Source organism: Phyllobates terribilis, unplaced genomic scaffold (genome assembly GCF_046119375.1).
Source record: "Phyllobates terribilis strain yellow unplaced genomic scaffold, ASM4611937v1 Scaffold_3__8_contigs__length_932513732, whole genome shotgun sequence".
In the NCBI taxonomy this organism is placed as follows: domain Eukaryota; kingdom Metazoa; phylum Chordata; class Amphibia; order Anura; family Dendrobatidae; genus Phyllobates; species Phyllobates terribilis.
This window is the reverse complement of record NW_027362763.1, coordinates 685643067-685670113: the sequence shown is the minus strand read 5'-3', so window position 1 is coordinate 685670113 and position 27047 is coordinate 685643067. Positions and strand designations below refer to the sequence as shown.

At 44.9% G+C, this 27047-nt stretch overlaps 1 protein-coding gene across 2 annotated transcripts in view; it reads left to right on the top strand.

Moving 5' to 3' along the window:
- The window catches only part of SUSD4 (sushi domain containing 4), a 106160-nt gene extending 79846 nt beyond the window's left edge, over positions 1-26314 (top strand). For both annotated transcript variants that reach the window (XM_073671877.1, XM_073671876.1), the window contains 4 exons: positions 21757-21948; positions 24009-24153; positions 24853-25211; positions 25769-26314. In XM_073671877.1, coding sequence (XP_073527978.1) covers positions 21757-21948; positions 24009-24153; positions 24853-25211; positions 25769-25806 — 734 coding nt within the window. In that variant the 3' untranslated portion in view covers positions 25807-26314. The remainder of the gene's footprint in view (positions 1-21756; positions 21949-24008; positions 24154-24852; positions 25212-25768) is intronic.
- Positions 26315-27047: the final 733 nt, after the last annotated feature.

Below are 27047 nucleotides of genomic sequence, written 5' to 3'. Positions count from 1 at the left end.
CGTTCTGCCCGTCACAAAAGATTTACAACAGGATTTGTCCGCGTTCAGTTTGGCCTGCAGCAGCAGGTCTTTTCCAGGGGCACCACGAGGAGGAACGGACTCACCCCCATACACTGCTTAGTCATCTTCTGCTTATAATTTAGATATTATCTTTTGCTCTGATTTTTAGTCTTATGCTTAATGTTCTTCCGCTTTTTGTTCTGCAGCTTCTTGTACTTCTGCTTCTTGGTTTTCTGTCTCTTGTTCTTCTGTATCTTGGTGGTTGTCTTCTCTTCTTTGTCCTCTTGGTCAACTTCTTCAGGGTCATCTTCTTGGTCTTGTTCGGGGTGGTCTTCAGGGTCGTCGTCTTCGGGGTCCTCGTCTTCAGGGTCGTCGTCTTCGAGGTCCTCATCTTCGGGGTCCTCGTCTTCTTCGGGTTGGTCTTCAGGGTCCTATTCTTCAGGGTCCTCTTCTTCGGAGTCCTCGTCTTCTTCGGGGTGGTCTTCAGGGTCCTCGTCTTCTTCAGGGTGGTCTTCAGGGTCCTCGTCTTCAGGGTCGTTGTCTTCGGGGTCCTCGTCTTCTTCGGTTGGTCTTCAGGGTCCTCGTCTTCAGGGTCCTCGTCAGGGAGATCCAGAGTGATTACCAAGAACCATTTCAAAAAGCTTGAACTTGGAAATGTAGCAGAAGGTACAAGAAGGCTGAGGAACTACCAAGGACCAGATGACGGTACTGGAACCCGGATGGGTAGCAGAAGGTACAAGAGCCAATGGAACTACCGAGGACCAGCTGACGGTACTGGAACTCGGTTACTAAGCAGGAGGTACCTGTGCCAGAAAGCACTACCAAGGACCAGCAGATGTTGGTAGAACTTGGATACCGAGAAGGAGGCACCTAATCCAAAGGCACTGCCGAGAACCAGCTGACGGTACTGGAACCCGGATGGGTAGCAGAAGGTACAAGAGCCAATGGAACTACCGAGGACCAGCTGACGGTACTGGAACTCGGTTACTAAGCAGGAGGTACCTGTGCCAGAAAGCACTACCAAGGACCAGCAGACGTTGGTGGAACTTGGATACCGAGAAGGGGGCACCTAATCCAAAGGCACTGCCGAGAACCAGCTGACGGTACTGGAACCCGGATGGGTAGCAGAAGGTACCCATGTAAAAAAAAGTTTCAAGGCCGCGAGCCGGCCGCAGTTACCAAAACCCACAGTCCTACAGGGGGTGCTTGTCCTATTGGCACTATGGAACCAGCCTTCATTGCCAGATCCCGCAGCCCACATTGGAGTCACCTAAACTGCAGGCACCATAGAGTCGGCTAACCCGACCGCAACACGACAGGACAACGCATTGGAGGCAAAGTGACGTTGACACTACCCGGAAACAGCTGGCGTGCTGGAACCAGGCTGGGCAGGAGGGAGTACCCGTGCCAAAGACACTGCTGGGAAACAGCTGGCGGTGCTGGAACCCAGGGTAAATACTAAAAACTGAGTGGAGCCAGAGGCGTAATTGGAGCAACTTTAAAATCTGTAGTAGTGTGAATGTGGACAGAGCAGGAGAATTTGCCGGACACACAGCTGGGGAACAGCTGACGTTACTGAACCCCAATAAAACTGGAGCAAGCGTTGACTGTGCAGACGGCACTTCTGAGCAGCAACTAGCGGTATTGGAGCCCAGGGTAAATACTAAAAACAGAGGAGTCAGAGGTGTAATTGGAGCAAGTTTTAAATCAGTAGTACAGTGGATGTGGACAAAGCAGGAGAATTTGCCGGACACACAGCAGGGGAACAGCTGACGTTACTGAACCCCAATAACACTGGAGCAAGCGTTGACTGTGCTGACGGCACTTCTGAGCAGCAACTAGCGGTATTGGAGCCCAGGGTAAATACTAAAAACAGAGGAGCCAGAGGTGTAATTGGAGCACGTTTTAAATCAGTAGTACAGTGGATGTGGACAAAGCAGGAGAATTTGCCGGACACACAGCAGGGGAACAGCTGACGTTACTGAACCCCAATAACACTGGAGTAAGCGTTGACTGTGCAGACGGCACTTCCGAGCGCCAACTGGCGGTGTTGGAGCTCAGGGATAATACTGAAAACAGAGGAGCCAGAGGTGTAATTGGAGCAACTTTAAAATCTGTAGTAGTGAGAATGTGGACAGAGCATGAGAAATTGCCGTCCGCACAGCAGGGGAACAGCTGACGTTACTGAACCCCAATAACACGGCAGCAAGTGTTGACTGTGCAGACGGCACTTCCGAGTGCCAACTGGCGGTGTTGGAGCTCAGGGATAATACTGAAAACAGAGGAGCCAGAGGTGTAATTGGAGCAACTTTAAAATCTGTAGTAGTGAGAATGTGGACAGAGCAGGAGAAATTGCCGTCCGCACAGCAGGGGAACAGCTGAGGTTACTGAACCCCAATAATACGGCAGCAAGTGTTGACTGTGCAGACGGCACTTCCGAGCGCCAACTGGCGGTGTTGGAGCTCAGGGATTACAGTTCAGGTGGTAGAAACATGAACACAACAGGAGACCTGGATACTGTTGCCAACCAATTATTTATTCTGGAAGAGAACTGGAAAATTCATGAGAGATCCAGGCCTTGTTCATTTTGAGAAAAGTAAGCCGGTCAACGTTATCGGAGGATAGTCGCATGCGACTGTCTGTTAGTACACCACCTGCGGCACTAAAGACGCGTTCCGATAATACACTAGCAGCCGGGCAAGCTAGCACCTCCAGTGCATACTGACTAAGCTCTGGCCATGTATCCAGCTTACAGACCCAAAACTTGAATGGAGAAGAGCCGTCTGGGAGTACACTAAGAGGGCAAGACATGTAGTCTGTCACCATCTGACGGAAACGTTGCCTCCTGCTGACTGGAGCCGTCTGTGATGGTGTAGACATTTGTGGCGGCAGGGACACAAAACTTTGCCACATTTCGGCCATACTGGTCTTGCCTGGTGCTGAGGCGCTGCTTCTGCTCCCTCTTTGTGCAGAGCTTCCTCCACTGCCTCGACGCACTGAGCTGCTTTGTAAAGCACTAGCAGCACTGCTCTCGGTTGGAATGGAGAACATGATGGAATGCACCAGTGCGTCTTGGTACTCCCGCATTTTACGCTCCCGGTTCAACGGTGTTATGAGGCTTTGTAAGTTGTCCCGGTAGCGAGGATCTAGGAGGGTGGACACCCAATAATCAGCCGTGTTGAGAATGTGGGCGATGCGGCGGTCGTTTCTCAGGCACTGCAGCATGAAATCAACCATGTGCTGCAGACTGCCAACTGGCCAAGAAACGCTGTACCCTGCTTGAGGCGTGATCTCTGCCTGCTCTGCATCACCCCACCCTCGCTCTAGATACTGACTACTAGAGCATTGTGTACCTCCCTCCTCTGGACAGATGTCTTCCTCATCCATTGACTCCTCCTCATCCTCCTCACAAAGTGTCCCCTGCCTAGGCCTTTGTGAGGAACCACGTTGCGCAGACTGTAGAGAAGCAGATGGCATTTGTGACTCCTCATCCTCCACCTCTTCCAAAACCTCGTCCCTTAGTGCTTGCAGTGTTTTTTCAAGCAGGCAGATAAGGGGGATAGTCATGCTGACTAGTGCATTATCTGCACTCGCCATCCGCGTGGAATAATCGAAGGCACGCAAAACGTGGCAAATGTCCTTCATAGAGGCCCACTCAGTGGTGGTGAAGTGTGAACGGCGCGCACTGCGTCTTGTTTGCGCCTGGTGCAGCTGGTACTCCATTACTGCTGCCTGCTGCTCACACAACCTCTCCAACATATGTAACGTTGAATTCCACCTGGTGGGTAGGTCACATATGATGCGATGTTCCGGAAGATGTAATCGGCGCTGCAGAGCTGCAATGCATGATCTTGCGTTGCTGGAACACCGCAAGTGAGCGCACTCTATGCGGACCTTGTGAAGCAGTGCATCAAGATCCGGATAGTCCCTCAAAAAACTCTGCATGACCAAGTTGAGCACATGTGCCAGACATGGGATGTGAGTGAGGTTGCCTAGGCCCAGACCTGCCACCAGATTTCGGCCATTGTCACACACTACCATGCCTGGCTGGAGATTCGCTGGCACAAACCACACGTCGCTCTGCTGCTTGATGGCATTCCAGAGCTCCTGCGCTGTGTGGCTTCGATTCCCCAAAGAAATTAATTTTAATACGGCCTGTTGACGTTTGGCCACGGCTGTGCTCATATCGGTCATCATAACAGGTAACCGTTCACGGGTCGATGTGGAGGTAGACCGTGATGGCTCCTGCAGCGCTGATTCAGAGGAACTGGAGTATGAGGAAGAGTCAATGTGTACAGACTGAATTCCTGCAATCCTTGGAGTTGGCAGAACACGTACAGCACCACTCTCAAGATCTGTACCCGGCTCCACAACATTTACCCAATGGGCAGTGAGGGAAAGGTATCGTCCCTGTCCATGCATCGGTGGTTAGGTGGACCTTGCTACTGACGGCGTTTTGTAGCGCTTGTTTAATTTTTCCCTCCACATGATGTTGCAGGGCAGGGACGGCTTGCCTGCTGAAATAAAAGCGGCTGGGCCCGTTGTATTGTGGGACTGCCAATGCCATAAAGTTACGGAAGGTGTCAGTCTCCACCAGCCTGAATGATAGCATTTCAAGGGCCAGTAGTTTAGCAATGCCAGCATTCAGAGCCTGTGCTCGGGGGTGGTTTGCCGAGTATGGGCGCCTTTTCTCCCATGCCTGTGCTAACGATGGCTGTAGACTGGCCTGGGAGTGTGAGGATGACTGGGAAAGTGGTGCTGTGGGTGGAATTACACTGTGTCTCTGTACAACAGTGCCAGAGATTCTTCCATGGCGATCCTGTGAGGAAGCCGAACCAGCTGTGTGTGAGCTGGAGGAAGAGGCTACAGCACGAGCTGAAGAGGTGGTAGGTGGCGCTGTAGGTTGGCCTAGGTCTTCAGTGTGTTTTGTAACTCCACCACGTGCTTGGTCCGCACATGTTTCCACATATTTGTGGTATTGAGGTTGCTGACACTTTTCCCTCTTTTCATCTTCTGATTACACAGCTTGCATTTGACAAAGCAAATGTCATCTGCAACTGTGTCAAAAAAGGACCAGGCACTGCAAGTCTTGGGAGCGCCCGCTTTGGATTTTGGAAGAGCCATGCTCCTAATGGGTGCCGAAGTGGAGGCTACAGGCAACCAAGTCTGCCCCCTCCCTCTCCCTCCTTTTTGGGCTGTTCGGGGAATCTCTTCCTCAGAGCTGCTCCCACCACCTTCCTGTCCCTCACGCCATGATGGGTCAAGGACCTCATCATCTACACCACCCTCTTCAAACAACTGCTTCTCCTGGGTAGTCTCGACAGCACAGTACGCACCAGAAAGTGGCACCTGAGTCTCATCATCAGATGCGTACTGAGGTGTGCTGCTGACCATAGGCACTGGCCCACCCGCCTCTTCAGATTCAGAGAGACAAAACGGTTGCGCATCACTGCATACTACCTCTTCTCAAATTCTCAAATTCTGCTTGGCTGGCCCCCTCTTTCCAAGCCAAGAGATTCAGAGAACAGAAGTAGAGATGGCTCCTGTCCAGGGCTCTCTGACTGCCTGGGCAATTTGGCAGGTGGTGAAGAGACAAATGGGTGCTCTTCAGTGCTCAGGACCTGAGAGGATCTGGAACTAATTGAAGTCGATGCATTAGCTGCCATGCATCCGACAATTTGGTCCTCCCGCAGCAGTGGGGTACGGCTAGCTCCTACAAAGCTGCGCATAAAGGACTGTTCCCTGGTAAAAATGGGGGATGCTGAGTCACTGGTGCCTGCAGCAGGCACAGAATCCCCACGTCCTCTCCCTGCAGGCACAGAATCCTCACGTCCTCTCCCTGCAGAAACTCCACGCCCACGACCACATGCCTTACTCCCTGCCTTCTTCATCTTGGTAGACTGATAAAGATAGGCAGAAAAGTACTAAGGGCTTAGTGTGCTTATTCCTGAACAGCTGCTAACAGGTATAAGAAACACTAATTTTATAAAGTGTGGACTAGACTTTAATATGAGCTAATGTGGCCTACACAACTGTAAAGTGGAGTGTTTGGTGAACTTTATTTAGGTTTTTTTTGTCACAAAAAGACACTGGATGTGCCTAAAGATGTAATACCGATAGTATCACAAACTTTTTGTAGCTATTACAATGTAGGAAGGTAACCTACAATGCAATAGATGAGGCTACAAAAAATAGGCTAATACTAATCTGGCTGGGGCTGCAGGGCCCAATGCTGCAGAAAGGCTCCTCTAACTACTCCTATATAGTGTGTTTGGAACCAATTTAGCTGAATACGGATGGAACCACCACACTAATAGGAGAAATCAGGAAAAATTATGAATTGGCAAAAAAGGACAATGTATGAGGCAGTGACACACACTGAGTGCACTACAACCAGACGTGGTTGAAGCACACACTACAGGGTGAGCTGCACTCACACACCAGACCTTGCAGACAGCGGTGAACAGTACAGATGCAGAGCACTGTGCACTAGCGCTGCAAGACGGAAAAAAATGTCTCTATCTACTCCTATATAGTGTGTTTGGAACCAATTTAGCTGAATACAGATGGAACCACCACACTAATAGGAGAAATCAGGAAAAATTATGAATTGGCAAAAAAGGACAATGCATGAGGCAGTGACACACACTGAGTGCACTACAACCAGACGTGGCTGAAGCACACACTACAGGGTGAGCTGCACTCACACACCAGACCTTGCAGACAGCGGTGAACAGCACAGAGAACTGTGCACTAGCACTGCAAGGCACAGTGATTTATAAAGTAGCTTGGGTAAAGCAGAATAGACCAAATAGGTAGCTAAAACTGTCCCTCAGAACAACAGCGTCCTATCCCTAACTGAATTCACAGCAGAGTGAGCTCAAAATGGCGGCGGCGGCTTTTATAGTGCATCATGACATCATTTCAGCAGCCAATCACAGCCATGCCATTAGTTAAGATGCCTACATGCCTAACAGGATGTGCCCACACTTCTTAGGATCCTCATTGGCTGAATAAAATGAAACTGGCTCATTGCATTATGGGAACTTCCGATTCCGGTATACGATATTGCAAAAGTATCGGAATTAAGTATCGGAATTCCGATACCGCGAATATCGGCCGATACCCGATATTCCAGTATCGGAATGCTCAACACTACTTATAAGTCTTCTCACTCTGTCACACTCCACAAGGAGAAGCGTTACCCCATAGACCTGTTTTAGTGAAATGTCAGAAGTTCTGCTCAGTGAGGGTCCTGCTTCTGAGACCCATACTGCTGGCTAAAATTAAAGGAAGATACGCTCAGCCTCTTCGGTTTGCTTGGGTCCTCTATGAGAACTATGTATGGGATTATATAAAAGTCTATATAATTAGCGTAATTAATAGAAGACAGGGAGGAGGGAGATGCAGCTGCAGTTCTCTTTCTGTGTATGGCAGCCTATATGCTGTGAGAGGGGAGAGGGAGCTGCAGACTGAATACAGAAGTAACATCACTCCAAAACATCGGGTGTGGAGAGAGATCAAGTATATTCAAAAGTCAGAGGAAAAATAAAAGAGCCAAAGAATAAATGTTACCTGCCGAAATCCGGAGGAGCAACTGCAAAGGTCTTGGCGCTTGGATGGGCACCAACATTTTCATATTGGTAACGTAGCATTGAAATATAATAATTCTATGTACCGCTGCCATTCACTCTGCCATCTGTACAAGGCATTGTCTGTAACCTGGAGCGATTGGCTGAGGCAGGCGGTATTATGCAGAGAGTGAGCGGTGTAATGATATTATACCGTGCGCGCCAGTCACTTCACATCTGCTCCATCTGACCGGCGGCCAAGAAATGTCCAGGTACGAGCTCCGCAGATTTCTCCAACACCGCACTTGTCTACGCTCTTTCATGACATTTGCACCTTGTAAAAAATTCTATTTCCTTTAAATAACCTACTAAGATATTTCAGGACCCTCATCCAGGTCAGGACCCTCATCCAGGTCAGGACCCCCTCCAGTTAGCCGGAGTGTCTCTTGCTCAGTATCTGTGATGTTTAGGACATTAAACACTCACAGGTCGTCTCATCAAAACGCGACACCATAACCAGTGCTGCCTCATGTCTTCCCTGCTCTTCTGATACACCACAGATGATTTCAGATGTTTTTTACTCACTATTTGGCAGTATTTAGTAACACCGCCTGTGTCTCTGTGCAGTGTATTATTTTTGCTTTGTTTGGTGATGGCAGCACTTTATTATTTTATTTAGACAGCTTCCAACGTTTTGCCGGTATTTGCTCACTGTATGTTGGTATTATCTCAGCACTGCATAGTGGTATTTTTTTTGCACGATACATTATATTTGTTGGTGGCAGCACTGTATTGCATTGTTATTTTGGCCAACATATGGCACTATTAAATTGGACACCTATATTTCGGCACTGTACGCAGATTTTTTTTTTTATATATTTTATTTACGTTCTGTGAAAAGGGAGGAGATATGAACTTTTAGATTTTACTTTATTTTTAAGTAGTTTTAATTTTTTTTTTACATTTTTATTCCTCCTCTGCGATCACTTGTACAATACACTGCAATATTGTAATATTACCGATCTCCTGGTTTTCTTATGGGTACAAACATGGTAGACACGGGGGTCTTTAGTTGGTCCATGTTTGCATTGACAAGATCATCGGCACCCCACGATTGCAGTGCAGAGCTATAGGGGGGGGGGCACTGAGCGTCGGAAGGTTTCGCCTGACTGTACGGTATGGTATTTGTGCACGGCATGACAACACACAATTATAAAGTGACGCACAAAGCCCCATCTAACAGAAAGTTGGACAATCAGTAATGCAACCATGGTGGAGACTCCGAGGGATCTCAGCTGGATGAACCGTCCCTTTGTAATGCCAGACATGCCGAGGAACGGACGACCAAGTAATGGGAGACCAGGACGCTTCTTGTTGTGCTCCAGCCCACCCTCCGCCATATTACATCATACGGTTGTATAATTAAGGTATCACCTTTATATCATGACATTACATGCTCCAGATACGGACATACTAGGTGCACTGCGGCTCCTAAGCCCAACCAGGGGCCTAACTACAATAGGTGCAGGGGTTGCAATCGCACCCGGCCCTGGAGACTAAGGTGCCCAAAAAGTCCCTTTGGCCTATATGAAAAAAACTAATAATGACCTGTAATAATTGTGTGCCCCTTTGGAGTTTTTGCATTGGGGCCCATGAGCATTAAGTTGCTTCCTGCGCTTCCCATTAGGTTATGTTAAAAATACACGGCAAATGAATCATTGTAAAAAAAAAAACATGTAAGGCTATGTGCACACGGTGCGTTTTTGATGCGATAAATCCGCACTGAATTGGCCTCAAAAATGCATTGCGAACCTTATCCCAGCATTTTAGCATTTTCTATGCGATTTTGTAAGATCTGTGCACATGATCAGGATTTTTCCTTACAGAATTTCATGTGCGTTTAAAAGAAACAGCATGTCCATTCTTTGTGCGTTTTTTTGCCTGCGTTTTTCCAATACAATGCATAGGAAAAAACTCATGGCAAATCCGCAGGCAAAAATGCATCAAAAACACTACCAAGATACTGATCGTGCGCACATACCCTAATTGAGATTGTGGATTTATCGTTGATGCGTTGCATTGCAAATAGTAAAATCTGCAGTGAAGATCCACAGCATTTATGAACTGATTTTATTTTTTGAGCTTCAGAACAGCGCTTGAAATCGAGTGGCCACTATTAAATGTAAATATCCCTGTATTCCTCAAGAGGATTTTTAATAAAAAAGTTTTTTTTTTCAAGCAGTTTGGATTTTCTCGTCTTATTACATGGGTAAAATTGCAAAGGGCCATAGTCATATCAGATGACGATCTTTTTGGAAAATTCTTGGGACAGGACATAGGTACAAACATATATTTTGCTTCTTCTACATCTATACTCTGTGTGAAATCAGTAATGCTTTGTGTTATGACTTATTAAAGGGGCTGTCGGGGATGAAGGGTGGGGGGTTGGGGTTATATCCTAATATTTTGTATTATACAGCTCATTATTCATATACTCCACTGTTCCCGCCATTGGTCATGTGACGCTCGAGGGATCAATCCTTCGAAGCCATCTATATAGGCATGTAGATCATAGGAAGATGAATAAAATGGTACACTGACATCTGCAATCTGATGTCTTATTCCAGAGAAATCCACGTTTTTCTTAATACAGTATGTAAATGAGCTGTTAAGATCTACGGGCCAGACGTAGATCTCCCCAAGAGTCTGCCTCTTGGGGCGTGTACTTCTACCCCCTTTATGATATTGATCAATTATAAGTTGGCAGCAACATGCAGAGGAAAGAAGAACACGCCCCTTTTTCCCATGCATGTTGCTGCCTTCTTATAATTGGTCAATATCATAAAGGGGGTAGAAGTACACGCCCCAAGAGGCAGACTCTTGGTGAGATCTATGTCTGGCCCGTAGATCTTAACAGCTCATTTACGTATTAAGAAAAAAGTGGATTTCTCTGGAATAAGACATCGGATCTCAGATATCAAGGTATTATTTTATTCAGCTTCCTATGACCTACATGCCCGTATACAAGGCTTAGGGAGCTTGATCCTACTGACAGATTCCCTTTAATCTATGGCTGCCCATACTTTGTGATCACATACAATTGCACCAAATTTATTACGAGGGATGTATCTCTAAGTTTGGTGCATCTTCTGTTTGAGGCTGGCACATAGAACCCCAATGTTAATAAATTCCCCCCCATAATGAGTTGTTTTTGTCACTTTAAACCTTATGATTGAGACAAATAAAACTCGAGTCGATTATGAGGCATAATAAGTTTATTAACGATGCCAAGTTTCATCATGTATTCTGCCTCTATCTACGGTACCAGGCAGTAAATACTCGGTACATGAGATACACGTGGAGGTTATAACCAGTATCCGACCAGTTTCTCCATTGACATAGGAGACCAATAGTCGATCTCAGACATAACAGCATAAGATGCTATAGACAGGAGTATGGCGCCCACAACTCCAGTGGTGAAACACATAAAACAATAGCGGATGGCTTCTATCGCCCTGCGTCGTCCATACTGAGACACGGAGAGGTGCATCCATCTTTCTCTTGGAATCACGTTGTTCGTAGCTGTGTACACCGTCGGGACGTCCATGTAAAAAGTAAGTAGAAGTAGTAGAAAGTGAGCTAAGTAAATCTGTCCAATAATGATGAAGCCAGCAAGATTCCAGGAGGCAGGAAGAGCCGGTACACAGGATCCAAGGGTCGTCACTGTAGTAAACAGGATTGTAACCCAGATGACCATCTGCAGGGCGCTCGGTCGCTTTTGACCAGTCTTCCTCCTCAATACAATGATCTGCTGCTCCATAGTGGTGACAGCCTGCATCATCAGCCGAGAACAGGTTGTCAGATGCTTCACAAATCTTCAGCGAAGAAATATCCTATTGGAATTGCAGAGATGCTTGACAGCTCCAAGAACACGTCTGACGTCTCTAACCAATCAGCGAGAAATGGTGGAACATCGCTCCTTTTAAAGGCAGCACTTATTATGATGCGGCAGAGTTCTATTATTATGAGGCGGCAGGGTTCTATGATTTTAAGGCAGCAGGGTTCTATGATTCTAAGGCAGCAGGGTTCTAGGTTCTGTGATTCTAAGGCAGCAGGGTTCTAGGTTCTGTGATTCTAAGGCAGCAGGGTTCTAGGTTCTGCAATTCTAAGGCAGTGGGGTTCTAGGTTCTGTGATTCTGAGGCAGCAGGGTTCTAGGTTCTGTGATTCTAAGGCAGCAAGGTTCTAAATTCTTTGATAAGAAGGTGGCAAAGTTCTAGGTTCTATGTATCATGTATCTTCGCTCCATGGCCGGGCACTGCTTCCTTCTCCAATGGCTGCCACCCTTTGCTGTGGTCCACACTATGCTTTACAAGTTGCCTGGCGAACCCCAGTGACATCATCACCCAAGGCCTTTTAAGGCTGACTCTGACACCCCTGTGTGTCTTAGTATTAAGTATGCTTTGTGCTCAGTTACCTTGTGCTTTGGAGTTTTTCCCACTTAAGCAGAATCTTCTCATCAAGCTCCAGTCTGTTTCTACAATCTGCATTTACTTCCTGGCTCAGACCTGCAACTAACCCTTCGTCTGCTGTAAGCATAACGACCTTACTCTTCTAACGATCCAGTGTATCTTCTCTACAAACATGTTTACCTGCTCATCTCTGCTGCCAGCGACTATCCATTAATTAGCTGATTAACTCTTTGTCTGCTATAAGCATAACAAGCTTTTCTGGATTTGCTCACACTACAAATGCTGCTGCAAGTCCTGAAATGACTAAACGTCTTCAGTTTATGTGTGTGTGTGACTCCTATCGCTGTGTCTTCTGGTGTTCCATGCTCCACCTTTATGCCTGTTGTCCTGGTCCTTGTTGTTCCATTTGCTATCCGACAAGTCCTGCCCGCTGTGCCATCGCCTTTGGTCCATGTTGTTCACCCTGACCTGTGGCTTAGAGAATCCATCTCACCATGATTTTGAGGCAGCAGGCTTCTAGGTTGTACGATTAGATATCTGACAGTGTTTACAACTGGTCCCACAACTAATCAATGATATCACCAAATCTAATGGTCAAATGCTTTATAGGATCTACTGTATATACTGGACAGGGGCGTAACTACAATAGGTGCAGGGGTTGCAATCGCACTCGGACCCAAAAAGTCCCTTTGGGCTATATGAAAAGACCAATAATATTAGTGACTTGCAATAATTGGGGGCCCCTTTTGGAGCTTTTGCATTGAAGCCCATGAGCATCAAGTTACGCCACTGAACCCAACCCTTACCGTCGGTAAAAGAAACTCGCCACACCACAAATAATAAAATAAGTGCACTCTCTCCTGCAAAGCTATAAATATGTCTTATATTCGGTGTCCCCCCAACTCGTACATAAAATTGGATAATGTTATGGAATGGAAGACGTCTCCGCAGAACGGCATCAATCAGCAGCGCCATCGCCTCCTCCGACATCCCATGATTGCTTCCCATTTTCACAGCTTGTCGTTGGACGCGTCCTGTCGTTTTTTTGCAACGTGCCATAAAGATTTACAAAGTGAATGTTGCATCCCGATGCGGCTTGTTTAACGGAGCGCGGAGGCTCATCTGTGTTTATTGTGGAGAACAGATGCCTATTTTCTTGTCGGAGCGTGTCCTCATTTTACACACAGTAAAATCTCCGGCCAAGCGTGGTGACTTTATTTTTTTCTAATCACGACAATCTCTTTGCCGGCTTTTCAGCCTACTTGCTAAGCTGTGGCGAGAACCCATTTGGCAAGGATGAGAAAGTGGATTTGGCACGAGGTTCGAAGCTCTCGGCGCTGAGACGTCCCCTCCGGATCAGTCTCAATCTTCGAGTTGCCTCTCACTCTTCTGCAACAGGCACTTTTTTTTTTTATCAGGAGCAGATGGTTCTTGTCCGATAAAGCCGACCGCAAGGAACGACTCCTGTGTAATGCCCCTGTAGCCCGGGTACCACACCAGCTAAACATTTCCAGGTCGCTGGTGTGCCAGCTGTCTGGTGTCCAGGATATTTACAGCACACCAAGGAAATGTGCATTTCTGTAGTGTCTTTGTGTTTTACAGGGCCTCATTATTGAAGTGCTGCGGAGAGCAGATTAGTGGGCTGCCATCAGCCAGATTAATGGTGTCAGCTGAAAAATACAATATGCCAGCGAGTGCATAATTCATGGGGGGGGGGGGCTCAGCCTTATAAATCTACGGCACAGTTTAGAAATATTTCACTTTGAGATTTGCTTTAAAAAAAAAAAAAATCTAATTTAAATGGCAGGTTGTATATGATCACCGGGCTTCACATGATCAGCGGCTAAAGAGATGAAATATGCAAACTGCCTCTTCAGAGAAAAAGAGGACTTGTACTCTATAGCGCCCCCTATTGGAAGTAGCAATCCTACAAGTCACAATCAACCCTTTAACGAGCCGTGCAATATGACTTAGGATAAAAAGATGAAAAATTCTATGTGGATTCATTTCATAATACATCTTTAGAGGCGTCAGAGCTCAGATTTTCTGCTACATAGTTCCCAAAACCCCTGTTTGCTTTCACAAAGTCATGAATAGTAAGATTCTGGTACTTATAATTCACCACTAGAAGGAGCTCACTACATACAGATTTATACAGCCACCACTAGGGGGAGCTCACTACATACAGATTTATACAGTCACCACTAGAGGGAGCTCATTGCATACAGATTTATATAGTCACCACTAGGGGGAGCTCACTACATAAAGATTTATGTAGTCACCACTAGGGGAGCTCACTACATACAGATTTATACAGCCACCTCTAGAGGGAGCTCACTACATACCGATTTATACAGCCACCACTAGAGGGAGCTCACTGCATACAGATTTATACAGTCACCACTAGAGGGAGCTCACTACATACAGATTTATACAGTCACTACTAGGGGGAGCTCACTACATACAGATTTATACAGTCACCACTAGTGGGAGCCCATTGCATACAGACTTAGGCAGCCACCACTAGGGGGAGCTCGCTACATACAGATTTATACAGCCACCAGTAGAGGGAGCTCACTACATACAGATTTATACAGCCACCAGTAGAGGGAGCTCGCTTCATACAGATTTATACAGCCACCAGTAGAGGGAGCTCTCTAGATACAGATTTATACAGCCACCAGTAGAGGGAGCTCTCTAGATACAGATTTATACAGCCACCACTAGGGGGAGCTCACTACATATAGATTTATACAGCCACCAGTAGAGGGAGCTCACTACATATAGATTTATACAGCCACCAGTAGAGGGAGCTAACTACATACAGATTTATACAGCCACCACTAGGGGGAGCTCACTACATATAGATTTATACAGTCACCACTAGAGGGAGCTCACTACATACAGATTTATATAGTCACCACTAGGGGGAGCTCACTACATACAGATTTATGTAGTCACCACTAGGGGAGCTCACTACATACAGATTTATACAGCCACCACTAGAGGGAGCTCACTACATACCGATTTATACAGCCACCACTAGAGGGAGCTCACTGCATACAGATTTATACAGCCACCACTAGGGGGAGCTCACTACATATAGATTTATACAGTCACCACTAGAGGGAGCTTATTGCATACAGATTTATATAGTCACCACTAGGGGGAGCTCACTACATACAGATTTATGTAGTCACCACTAGGGGAGCTCACTACATACAGATTTATACAGCCACCACTAGAGGGAGCTCACTACATACCGATTTATACAGCCACCACTAGAGGGAGCTCACTGCATACAGATTTATACAGTCACCACTAGAGGGAGCTCACTACATACAGATTTATGCAGTCACTACTAGGGGGAGCTCACTACATACAGATTTATACAGTCACCACTAGTGGGAGCCCATTGCATACAGACTTATGCAGCCACCACTAGGGGGAGCTTGCTACATACAGATTTATACAGCCACCAGTAGAGGGAGCTCACTACATACAGATTTATACAGCCACCAGTAGAGGGAGCTCGCTACATACAGATTTATACAGCCACCAGTAGAGGGAGCTCTCTAGATTCAGATTTTTACAGCCACCACTAGAGGGAGCACACTACATATAGATTTATACAGCCACCAGTAGAGGGAGCTCACTGCATATAGATTTATACAGCCACCAGTAGAGGGAGCTAACTACATACAGATTTATACAGCCACCAGTAGAGGGAGCACACTACATATAGATTTATACAGACACCAGTAGAGGGAGCTCACTACATACCGATTTATACAGCCACCACTAGAGGGAGCTCACTGCATACAGATTTATACAGCCACCACTAGGGGGAGCTCACTACATATAGATTTATACAGTCACCACTAGAGGGAGCTTATTGCATACAGATTTATATAGTCACCACTAGGGGGAGCTCACTACATACAGATTTATGTAGTCACCACTAGGGGAGCTCACTACATACAGATTTATACAGCCACCACTAGAGGGAGCTCACTACATACCAATTTATACAGCCACCACTAGAGGGAGCTCACTGCATACAGATTTATACAGTCACCACTAGAGGGAGCTCACTACATACAGATTTATGCAGTCACTACTAGGGGGAGCTCACTACATACAGATTTATACAGTCACCACTAGTGGGAGCCCATTGCATACAGACTTATGCAGCCACCACTAGGGGGAGCTTGCTACATACAGATTTATACAGCCACCAGTAGAGGGAGCTCACTACATACAGATTTATACAGCCACCAGTAGAGGGAGCTCGCTACATACAGATTTATACAGCCACCAGTAGAGGGAGCTCTCTAGATTCAGATTTTTACAGCCACCACTAGGGGGAGCACACTACATATAGATTTATACAGCCACCAGTAGAGGGAGCTCACTGCATATAGATTTATACAGCCAGCAGTAGAGGGAGCTAACTACATACAGATTTATACAGCCACCAGTAGAGGGAGCTCTCTAGATTCAGATTTTTACAGCCACCACTAGGGGGAGCACACTACATATAGATTTATACAGCCACCACTAGGGGGAGCTCACTACATACAGATTTATACAGCCACCACTAGGGGGAGCTCACTGCATATAGATTTATACAGCCACCACTAGGGAAGCTCACTGCATATAGATTTATACAGCCACCAGCAGAGGGAGCTAACTACATACTGATTTATACAGCCACCAGTAGAGGGAGCTCACTACATACAGATTTATACAGCCACCAGTAGAGGGAGCTCACTGCATATAGATTTATACAGTTCAAATTAAATGCAATGACAAGTTTGTCATCAGTAAGTTCCCCTTAGTGGTGGCTTCAGGTAAAAATGTTACTGAATCCATTTACCTGCCTCTGTAGAGAGTGATTGACATGTAGCTGAAAAGAGAGAGTGCATGTCTCTAATGTTTGGAGATGGATGTTGTGTACTAAGTTCTGGACAGATTTTACAGGTGTCACAATTCTCCTCCCATAACAGAGTAAATTATAATGATGTGTCCTAAAATTATAGCCAGTTTGCAACAGCACAAAAATTGCAAGCATCAAACAAGTACACTAGATATAGGATAGATATAATAGGATCAGCCTGAAACACTACATATAGGATACATATAATAGGGCCAGCCTGAAACACTACATATAGGATACATATAATAGGGCCAACCTGAAACACTACATATAGGATACATATAATAGGGCCAACCTGAAACACTACATATAGGATACATATAATAGGGCCAGCCTGAAACACTACATATAGGATACATATAATAGGGCCAGCCTGAAACACTACATATAGGATACATATAATAGGGCCAGCCTGAAACACTACATATAGGATACATATAATAGGGCCAACCTGAAACACTACATATAGGATACATATAATAGGGCCAGCCTGAAACACTACATATAGGATACATATAATAGGGCCAACCTGAAACACTACATATAGGATACATATAATAGGGCCAACCTGAAACACTACGTATAGGATAAATATAGTAGGGTCAGCCTGAAAAACGACATATAGGATACATATAATAGGGCCAGCCTGAAACACTACATATAGGATACATATAATAGGGCCAGCCTGAAACACTACATATAGGATACATATAATAGGGCCAGCCTGAAACACTACATATAGGATACATATAATAGGGCCAGCCTGAAACACTACATATAGGATACATATAATAGGGCCTGCCTGGAAAACTATATATACGATACATATAATAGGGATTGCCTGGAAAACTATATATAGGATACATATAATAGGGCCAGCCTGAAACACTACATATAGGATACATATAATAGGGCCTGCCTGGAAAACTATATATACGATACATATAATAGGGCCAGCCTGGAAAACTATATATAGGATACATATAATAGGGCCAGCCTGAAACACTACGTATAGGATAAATATAATAGGGCCAGCCTGAAACACTACGTATAGGATACATATAATAGGGCCAGCCTGAAACACTACATATAGGATACATATAATAGGGCCAGCCTGAAACACTACGTATAGGATAAATATAATAGGGCCTGCCTGAAACACTACATATAGGATACATATAATAGGGCCAGCCTGAAACACTACATATAGGATACATATAATAGGGCCTGCCTGGAAAACTATATATAGGATACATATAATAGGGCTTGCCTGAAACACTACATATAGGATACATATAATAGGGCCAGCCTGAAACACTACATATAGGATACATATAATAGGGCCAGCCTGAAACACTACATATAGGATACATATAATAGGGCCTGCCTGGAAAACTATATATAGGATACATATAATAGGGCTTGCCTGGAAAACTATATATAGGATACATATAATAGGGCCAGCCTGAAACACTATGTATAGGATAAATATAATAGGGCCAGCCTGAAACACTACGTATAGGATACATATAATAGGGCCAGCCTGAAACACTACATATAGGATACATATAATAGGGCCAGCCTGAAACACTACATATAGGATACATATAATAGTGCTTGCCTGGAAAACTATATATAGGATATATATAATAGGGCCAGCCTTGGAAAACTACATATAGGATACATATAATAGGGCTTGCCTGGAAAACTACATATAGGATACATATAATAGGGCCAGCCTGAAACACTACATATAGGATACATATAATAGGGCCAGCCTGAAACACTACATATAGGATACATATAATAGGGCCAGCCTGAAACACTACATATAGGATACATATAATAGGGCCAACCTGAAACACTACATATAGGATACATATAATAGGGCCAACCTGAAACACTACGTATAGGATAAATATAGTAGGGTCAGCCTGAAAAACGACATATAGGATACATATAATAGGGCCAGCCTGAAACACTACATATAGGATACATATAATAGGGCCAGCCTGAAACACTACATATAGGATACATATAATAGGGCCAGCCTGAAACACTACATATAGGATACATATAATAGGGCCAGCCTGAAACACTACATATAGGATACATATAATAGGGCCAGCCTGAAACACTACATATAGGATACATATAATAGGGCCAGCCTGAAACACTACATATAGGATACATATAATAGGGCCAACCTGAAACACTACATATAGGATACATATAATAGGGCCAGCCTGAAACACTACATATAGGATACATATAATAGGGCCAACCTGAAACACTACATATAGGATACATATAATAGGGCCAACCTGAAACACTACGTATAGGATAAATATAGTAGGGTCAGCCTGAAAAACGACATATAGGATACATATAATAGGGCCAGCCTGAAACACTACATATAGGATACATATAATAGGGCCAGCCTGAAACACTACATATAGGATACATATAATAGGGCCAGCCTGAAACACTACATATAGGATACATATAATAGGGCCAGCCTGAAACACTACATATAGGATACATATAATAGGGCCTGCCTGGAAAACTATATATACGATACATATAATAGGGATTGCCTGGAAAACTATATATAGGATACATATAATAGGGCCAGCCTGAAACACTACATATAGGATACATATAATAGGGCCTGCCTGGAAAACTATATATACGATACATATAATAGGGCCAGCCTGGAAAACTATATATAGGATACATATAATAGGGCCAGCCTGAAACACTACGTATAGGATAAATATAATAGGGCCAGCCTGAAACACTACGTATAGGATACATATAATAGGGCCAGCCTGAAACACTACATATAGGATACATATAATAGGGCCAGCCTGAAACACTACGTATAGGATAAATATAATAGGGCCTGCCTGAAACACTACATATAGGATACATATAATAGGGCCAGCCTGAAACACTACATATAGGATACATATAATAGGGCCTGCCTGGAAAACTATATATAGGATACATATAATAGGGCTTGCCTGAAACACTACATATAGGATACATATAATAGGGCCAGCCTGAAACACTACATATAGGATACATATAATAGGGCCAGCCTGAAACACTACATATAGGATACATATAATAGGGCCTGCCTGGAAAACTATATATAGGATACATATAATAGGGCTTGCCTGGAAAACTATATATAGGATACATATAATAGGGCCAGCCTGAAACACTATGTATAGGATAAATATAATAGGGCCAGCCTGAAACACTACGTATAGGATACATATAATAGGGCCAGCCTGAAACACTACATATAGGATACATATAATAGGGCCAGCCTGAAACACTACATATAGGATACATATAATAGTGCTTGCCTGGAAAACTATATATAGGATATATATAATAGGGCCAGCCTTGGAAAACTACATATAGGATACATATAATAGGGCTTGCCTGGAAAACTACATATAGGATACATATAATAGGGCCAGCCTGAAACACTACGTATAGGATACATATAATAGGGCCAGCCTGAAACACTACATATAGGATACATATAATAGGGCCAGCTTTAACCAGTGCAACTATAACATCACAGTTATGAGGGCAGAAGATGATTCATGGATTTTCATGTCAACTCCCAGTGACGTGTTCTTCTTCCTGCGCAGATTACAATACATCCCTGTCTCTGTGATCCATTATAGGGTGATTAGTGCTGCGTGGGGTATAATAGAGCCGTCTATCAGTCACTTTTGGGTTTCCTGGCAGCAGCTTCGGTAGATGAAGAAACCTTGTAGTTTCCAATTCACACGTCTCACATTGGGATGCGGAGGGTCCTGATGTTGGATCGCGGAGGTGCGTACACGAGAGCGGAGGGGAAGGTGCTGCAGCGACCGGCTCTGCTCACGGTCACGTCACTAATCTGGAGATCATTAATGCACAGCGAGATGCGTTGTTTCTGCTTGTGATTCTGGAAGAACGAGTGAAATATATTATTTAGGGGAAATCTTTTCTGTTGGTCATTTAAGCAATTTCCATCTCCAAGCACAAGTGCGGCCACCACTGCTCATTTTAGGAATTATTGGGGTGTCCTATTTCACAGGTCTTTGCTATCACGAAAAAAAAAACCATCAGACAACAAAAAATAGTAGGACACTAAAATAAAGGTATCAAAACCCATATTGAAATGCCCTAAGGAATTCTGAGTACAGGGGGGTCCAACACTCAGGACCCTTATCTGTAAGAGCGAAGAGAATCTACTGAGGAGGACCTTGCATGTCCATTGGGTTCAGTAGGAACTGTGTAATGCCTCATTTCTCCTGTGGGAGTGCTGTAGGGATATTGAAAACTTACTGCCTGGTTCCTTCACAGATCACAGGTGATCATTGTGGGTCCTAGTAGCAGGACAACCTGTGATAAGCTTATCATTGGGGATCATTCTGACCAACTGGGCTCATCTAAAGTAGAGAGTCCCTAAAGTCTAGGCTTTATCTAGATGCTTCACTCAGTAGCTGCTCTTGGAGCCTTTCTCCACTCTACCATGTCATGTTCTTTCAATGAACAGGGGCTGACCTAATGTCAAAAAATCTTCGGTACTTGTACACTGCGCCCACTGAAATCAATGACCACCATTGGATGAAGGCTACTTTCTAAAATGGACTAAAAGTGTACTGGGTCCCATCTGAGTATGAGTTTTTGGCCAAAGCCCTAAAAGCCACATGATCGGTCCACCACTTGATCGTTATGTTAAATTTGCTCCTGTTTTCTTTTTAGTTTGCCCTCTTCCCCCGATGGTGGCCCATGGAGATTACATTTGCCACCCTCAGCCCTGTGAACGGTACATACATGGGACTGTGATTGAGTTTTACTGTGACCCTGGGTACATGCTGTCCAATGATTACAAGTACTTCACGTGCCAGTCTGGAGAGTGGTTCCCATCGTCTCCGCTCTACTGTGAGAAGATGGGTAAGTCATCCCTACCAGTCATATCGGATGTATATGGTGCTTCTTATAGGCTCAGATCTACTGTATAACCTGCATATATTTCACTTCACTATAATATACACTTATACCTATGTCCCTGACATCTGATCACTAGTGACCTGGAATATGTGGCACCATCGGGTCTCCTGGACCCCACAACAAGCGTTTAGTCATAGGAATGGTCCACCAGACATAACAATAAAACCACTGACAGGCGTAGTGAGAACATTGATTATCTGGTGAGAATGGCAACTGTTGGGTGAGATATATCAAGGAACAAAACAACAGACAGTTGTAAAAGGTCATGTTTTGGAAGCTGAAAAATGGGCAAAAGTAGCGATCCAAGTGATTGTGACAAGGGATAAGTTGTGATGGATAGCGACTTGGAGAATCTCCAAACTGATGGTCTTATGGGGTGTTCCTGGTATAAATCAGGTCTTGTGGGTGTAACTAGTAACCGCCAGGTCTTGTGGGGTGGTTCCGGTATGCGGCAGGTCTTGTTGGGTGTTTTCTTTATTTGGCAGGTCATTTGAGGTGTTCTGGTATTTGGCAAGCCTTGTGGGGTGTTTCCGGTATACAGTCACCACTAGAGGGAGCTCACTACATACAGATTTATACAATCACCACTAGGGGGAGCTCACTACGTACAGATTTATACAGTCACCACTAGAGGGAGCTCACTACATACAGATTTATACAGCCACCACTAGAGGGAGCTCACTACTACATACAGATTTATACAGCCGCCACTAGAGGGAGCTCACTACATACAGATTTATACAGCCACCACTAGAGGGAGCTCACTACATACAGATTTATACAGCCACCACTAGAGGGAGCATACTACTACATACAGATTTATGCAGCCGCCACTAGAGGGAGCTCACTACATACAGATTTATACAGCCACCACTAGAGGGAGCTCACTACATACAGATTTATACAGTCGCCACTAGAAGGAGCTCACTACATACAGATTTATATAGTCACCACTAGGGGGTGCTCACTACATACAGATTTATACAGTCTCCACAAAGGGAAACTCACTACATACAGACCTGCCGGTATACGGCAGGTCTTTTGGGGTGTTCATGGTATACGGCAGGTCTTGTGGGGCAGTTCCGGTATACGGCAGGTCTTGTGGGGTGTTTCCTTTATTTGGCAGGTCTTGTGAGGTGTTCCTTTATTTGGCAAGTCTTGTGGGGTGTTCTTGGTATTTAGCAGGTGTTGTAGGGTTTTCCCAGTATTTGGCAGGTCTTGTGGGGTGTTCCTGGTATGTGAAGGTTAGTACCTTCCAAAAGTGGTCCCAGGAAGGACAACTCGTTAATGCCCATGCTGACCTTGTCTAGTGCCTACTCAGAAGTGAACCATGGAGTCAAAGAAGAAAAGATGTTGGCCTGGTCTGAGGAATCAGATTTACATCATATGGGCATCCAGAATCCCGTGGGTCACTTACCTGGGGAATAGATAGTACCAGAATGCACTATGCAAAAAAGACCACCAGTGTGATGGGGCAATGTTCTGCTGGTATTCTTGGGTCTTGACATTGTATGGATGTAATTCTGCCACCTACCATGTCCAGATCAAGTACCCAGATGACGATCTTTTTTCAGTAGATATCAGTTGGTCAGAAACGTTCTGAGATCAAGGTGACGACTTGTATCCAAATCCATATGTCTCCATCCGATCGATCATCAGTGGGATCTGTTGGATCTGTTGGGAGGATAAGTCAAATCCATAGAGGCCACATCGAGCAATGCACAGGGCAAGGATCTGCTACTATTATCTTGTGCCAGATCCCACCCGACCCATCAGAGATCTGTGCAGTCCGGGCCTCCATGGGTCAGAGCTGTTCTAGTGACGTGAGGGGTCTACATAATATTGGGCAGGTGGTTTTATTGTTATGTGTCTCCTGGCTCATACATGACCGATATTCCCCATTCCTGTTGCACCTGCTATGTTATGGTTTCCAGCTTTCAAAGATCTTCACAAAAATTATAATTATTGTTCTTTTTTACACTTTTTGTTTTTGCTTTGAGTAGAAAAATCCTGGCCTAACAACCAAGAGACAATGCTGACAACATGGAAGATCGTGGCTTTCACTGCGAGCAGCGTCCTCCTGGTCCTTCTGTTGGTCATCATCGCCAGAAGTTTCCAGACTAAGTTCAAGACCCATTTCCTCCCGAGGTGCGAACTGGGCACTACACTGTGAGGTTTCTGTACGGGCAATGCGACAATGACTGAGGCCGATATCTTATACATCGGACTTATGTTTCAATAATTTAATAATAATTGTGCCAGCTGATTTTAGCAGCATCTGACATCATGCACAAAGCACTAAAGAAGAGCCGGATCGGCATAGATCCTACACGGACCCGCATAGATCCTACACGGACCCGCATAGATCCTACACGGACCTGACTCTTCTTTGTGCATTATGGACGGTCAAAGGCTAAATCACTTTTATTTTTTGCCTAATTACTGTTAGATATCTATATGAGTAAGCTATTTAGGAACTTTTGGAATTATGGAGATAAACTATTGTCCCCCCTACATCAGTTTTCTGGCTCCAAAAAGTTGTAAATTTTGGCTTTCACCATTTTTGTGACTGTTTTTTTACCTTTTCCTTTACTCGTGGCACTTTTCTAAACAGGTAATTGGAGCGTAACGGAGGAGCTTGTAATGTATGCCATTTTTTCTGGAAGATGAGCAGCCCAAAGACGCGCCAAAAGCATGGGCTTCTTAATATATTAAGTGCCCCTTACATAAGTGGGATATAGGTTCAAGACTGGTGTATTACACCCATTCCCTCCCATATATTCAGTAGATAGATTACAGAATCAATATAACAGAATTATCTAACATCTGTTTCACTCCTCCCTCTAGAAGCCCCCAGGACAGCTCAGCAGAACCGGACTTTGTGGTGGTGGATGGCGTCCTGGTTATGCTTCCTTCCTATGATGAAGCGGTCAGCAGCGGTGTGAACGTCACCCCTCCTGGCTACATGTCCTCTGCCGGCCAGAGGAGTCCATCTCACACGGAGGAATCCCACCCTCCCGCTTATCCTGGTAACCCTAACACAGACAGTTTATGTGAGGAGTCAGAGACCTTCGACAGCTTGTTGGAATCCTCCGACCTCCATCACACGTTACAGTCTTCTTCCATGACACACATGAGGACGCCGGGCACGCAGAACATGAACAGCGAAACAGCGACCACAAGTCCGAGCATCGACATTGCAGATGGTAAGGAAAGCAAGCTGCGCAGGTGGAAAAGAACAAGAACTAGTGGGCAAAATTCTCTAGGCAAAAAAACTTTAGTGGGTGCAAAATATGATACAGGACACCAAATACTATGCCATTCCCCCCCCCCCATAAGGTATAACACAGTTCATTAGTTTTACCTGGAGTGCTCCTTTAAAAAAAGGACCGATCACTTCCATTAATCAATTTGTTCTTGCCCCCTAGATAAATAATTTTCTAAAAATCACTTAAAATTTTTTAAAAAGTCTTCGATTTTCCCACAGGAGTCAGGTCCGGCATGTCCAGCTTCACTGCTTGTCACTATTGCCAACCAATCGGCCCTTCCCTGCATTGGGGTGGAGTTTTCACACTCTGCTTATGACATGCATGCTGCTGCGCAGAGCACAGTCTGTCGCCTCTCCTGTGCTTTTCACCTGTAACTGTTTATCCGGATTAGGGCTCATTATTTTGAATGCTCTTTATACCTAGACCATCTAATAGATAAGATCTGACCACAACTCCCATCATCTCAATAACAATGTCCGTTTTCCTCCTAACAGAAATCCCACTGATGGATGAAGAGGAGGTGGAGACATAAGGACGGCATTTGCGACAGTATCTTGACTCTTGTTTTCCATCATGTTGATTTCTCCTACTTAGCTCGGATATTTTGGTAACTATTTCTTCCATTAAATCTGCAATAATCGAGACCTCGGAAAAAAAAAACCTAATGGATTCCAAAACTGGATGGGCCGAAGATTGGAGACGGGACGCATGCCCGATGCTCACGAGGACTGTTTTCTACTCGCATTTCACCAAGGAACTTATGTAGTGAATGTGTTCCCCTTATGTACGGAGATAAAGGCAATAAGGATCTGTCTGAAAGCGACATCGTCCTTTCCATACTTTAGGGCAGATACAGGGATGCAAAGAGAGCTTTTACCCTGTAGATCCAAATCCAAAGTGAAGGAGACCTTGATATAGTGCACCGGTACCTGTAACTACATATGTGCCTTCCCCCCACAAATCCCCTGCAACCAAATCATGAGATCTGCTCAATGCCGTTGTCACTTTGCAAATAAACACTGAAATGGGATGATACCAGGTCACCGTGCCGGCGTCCTCTCGGGTGCAGTGGTTTCTTATATCTTGGCTCTCGGTTTACTCTCGAGATACATCCTGGGTATGTCAGGGCAGGTGTCATGAGCAAGCGCACCAGGGCTGGTCATATATTAGGGCAGAGGTGCAGATATATATGGTATATTCCCAAAATAAAGAATCGGGGCCCCCTGAACACTGTCCTACCTGTGCAGCTCTCTCCACTTCTTTGAGAGCCAAGTGCGCTTCGCTGAACAAAGGTGCTAAGACTTGGTGCTTCTCTAGTTAGCTTGTTGCACGGGGGGGTAACACACCATGGATCAGAAGTAGGTTCAGGTCTTAGTAATGGAGATGGATGGATAAATATGAGACAAGTAGATAAATAGGTTGATGTGAGGCAAATAGAGTTGGAATCAAAATTATTCCACCCCCATTGAGAATTTCTTCAAGAATGTAAATGTCTCAATCCAACTAGTATAACAAGTGGTTAATATTCTAGGATGTCTTTGAGACCAAACCTTGGTGGACAGTGAAGTATGCTGTGGATCTTGGTCCTTTGAAAAGTCCAATGACTCCCGAGCTTTAGCTCCTCACAGAAGACATTCTTCTCCTAGGATTAGCTGATACTTGATTGAATCCATTTTTCCCTTTACATGCTGTAGGTTTCCAGTGCCAGAGGAAGTAAAGCAGCCCTAGAGTATCACCAAGCCACCACCATGCTTCACTGTAGATATCATTGAG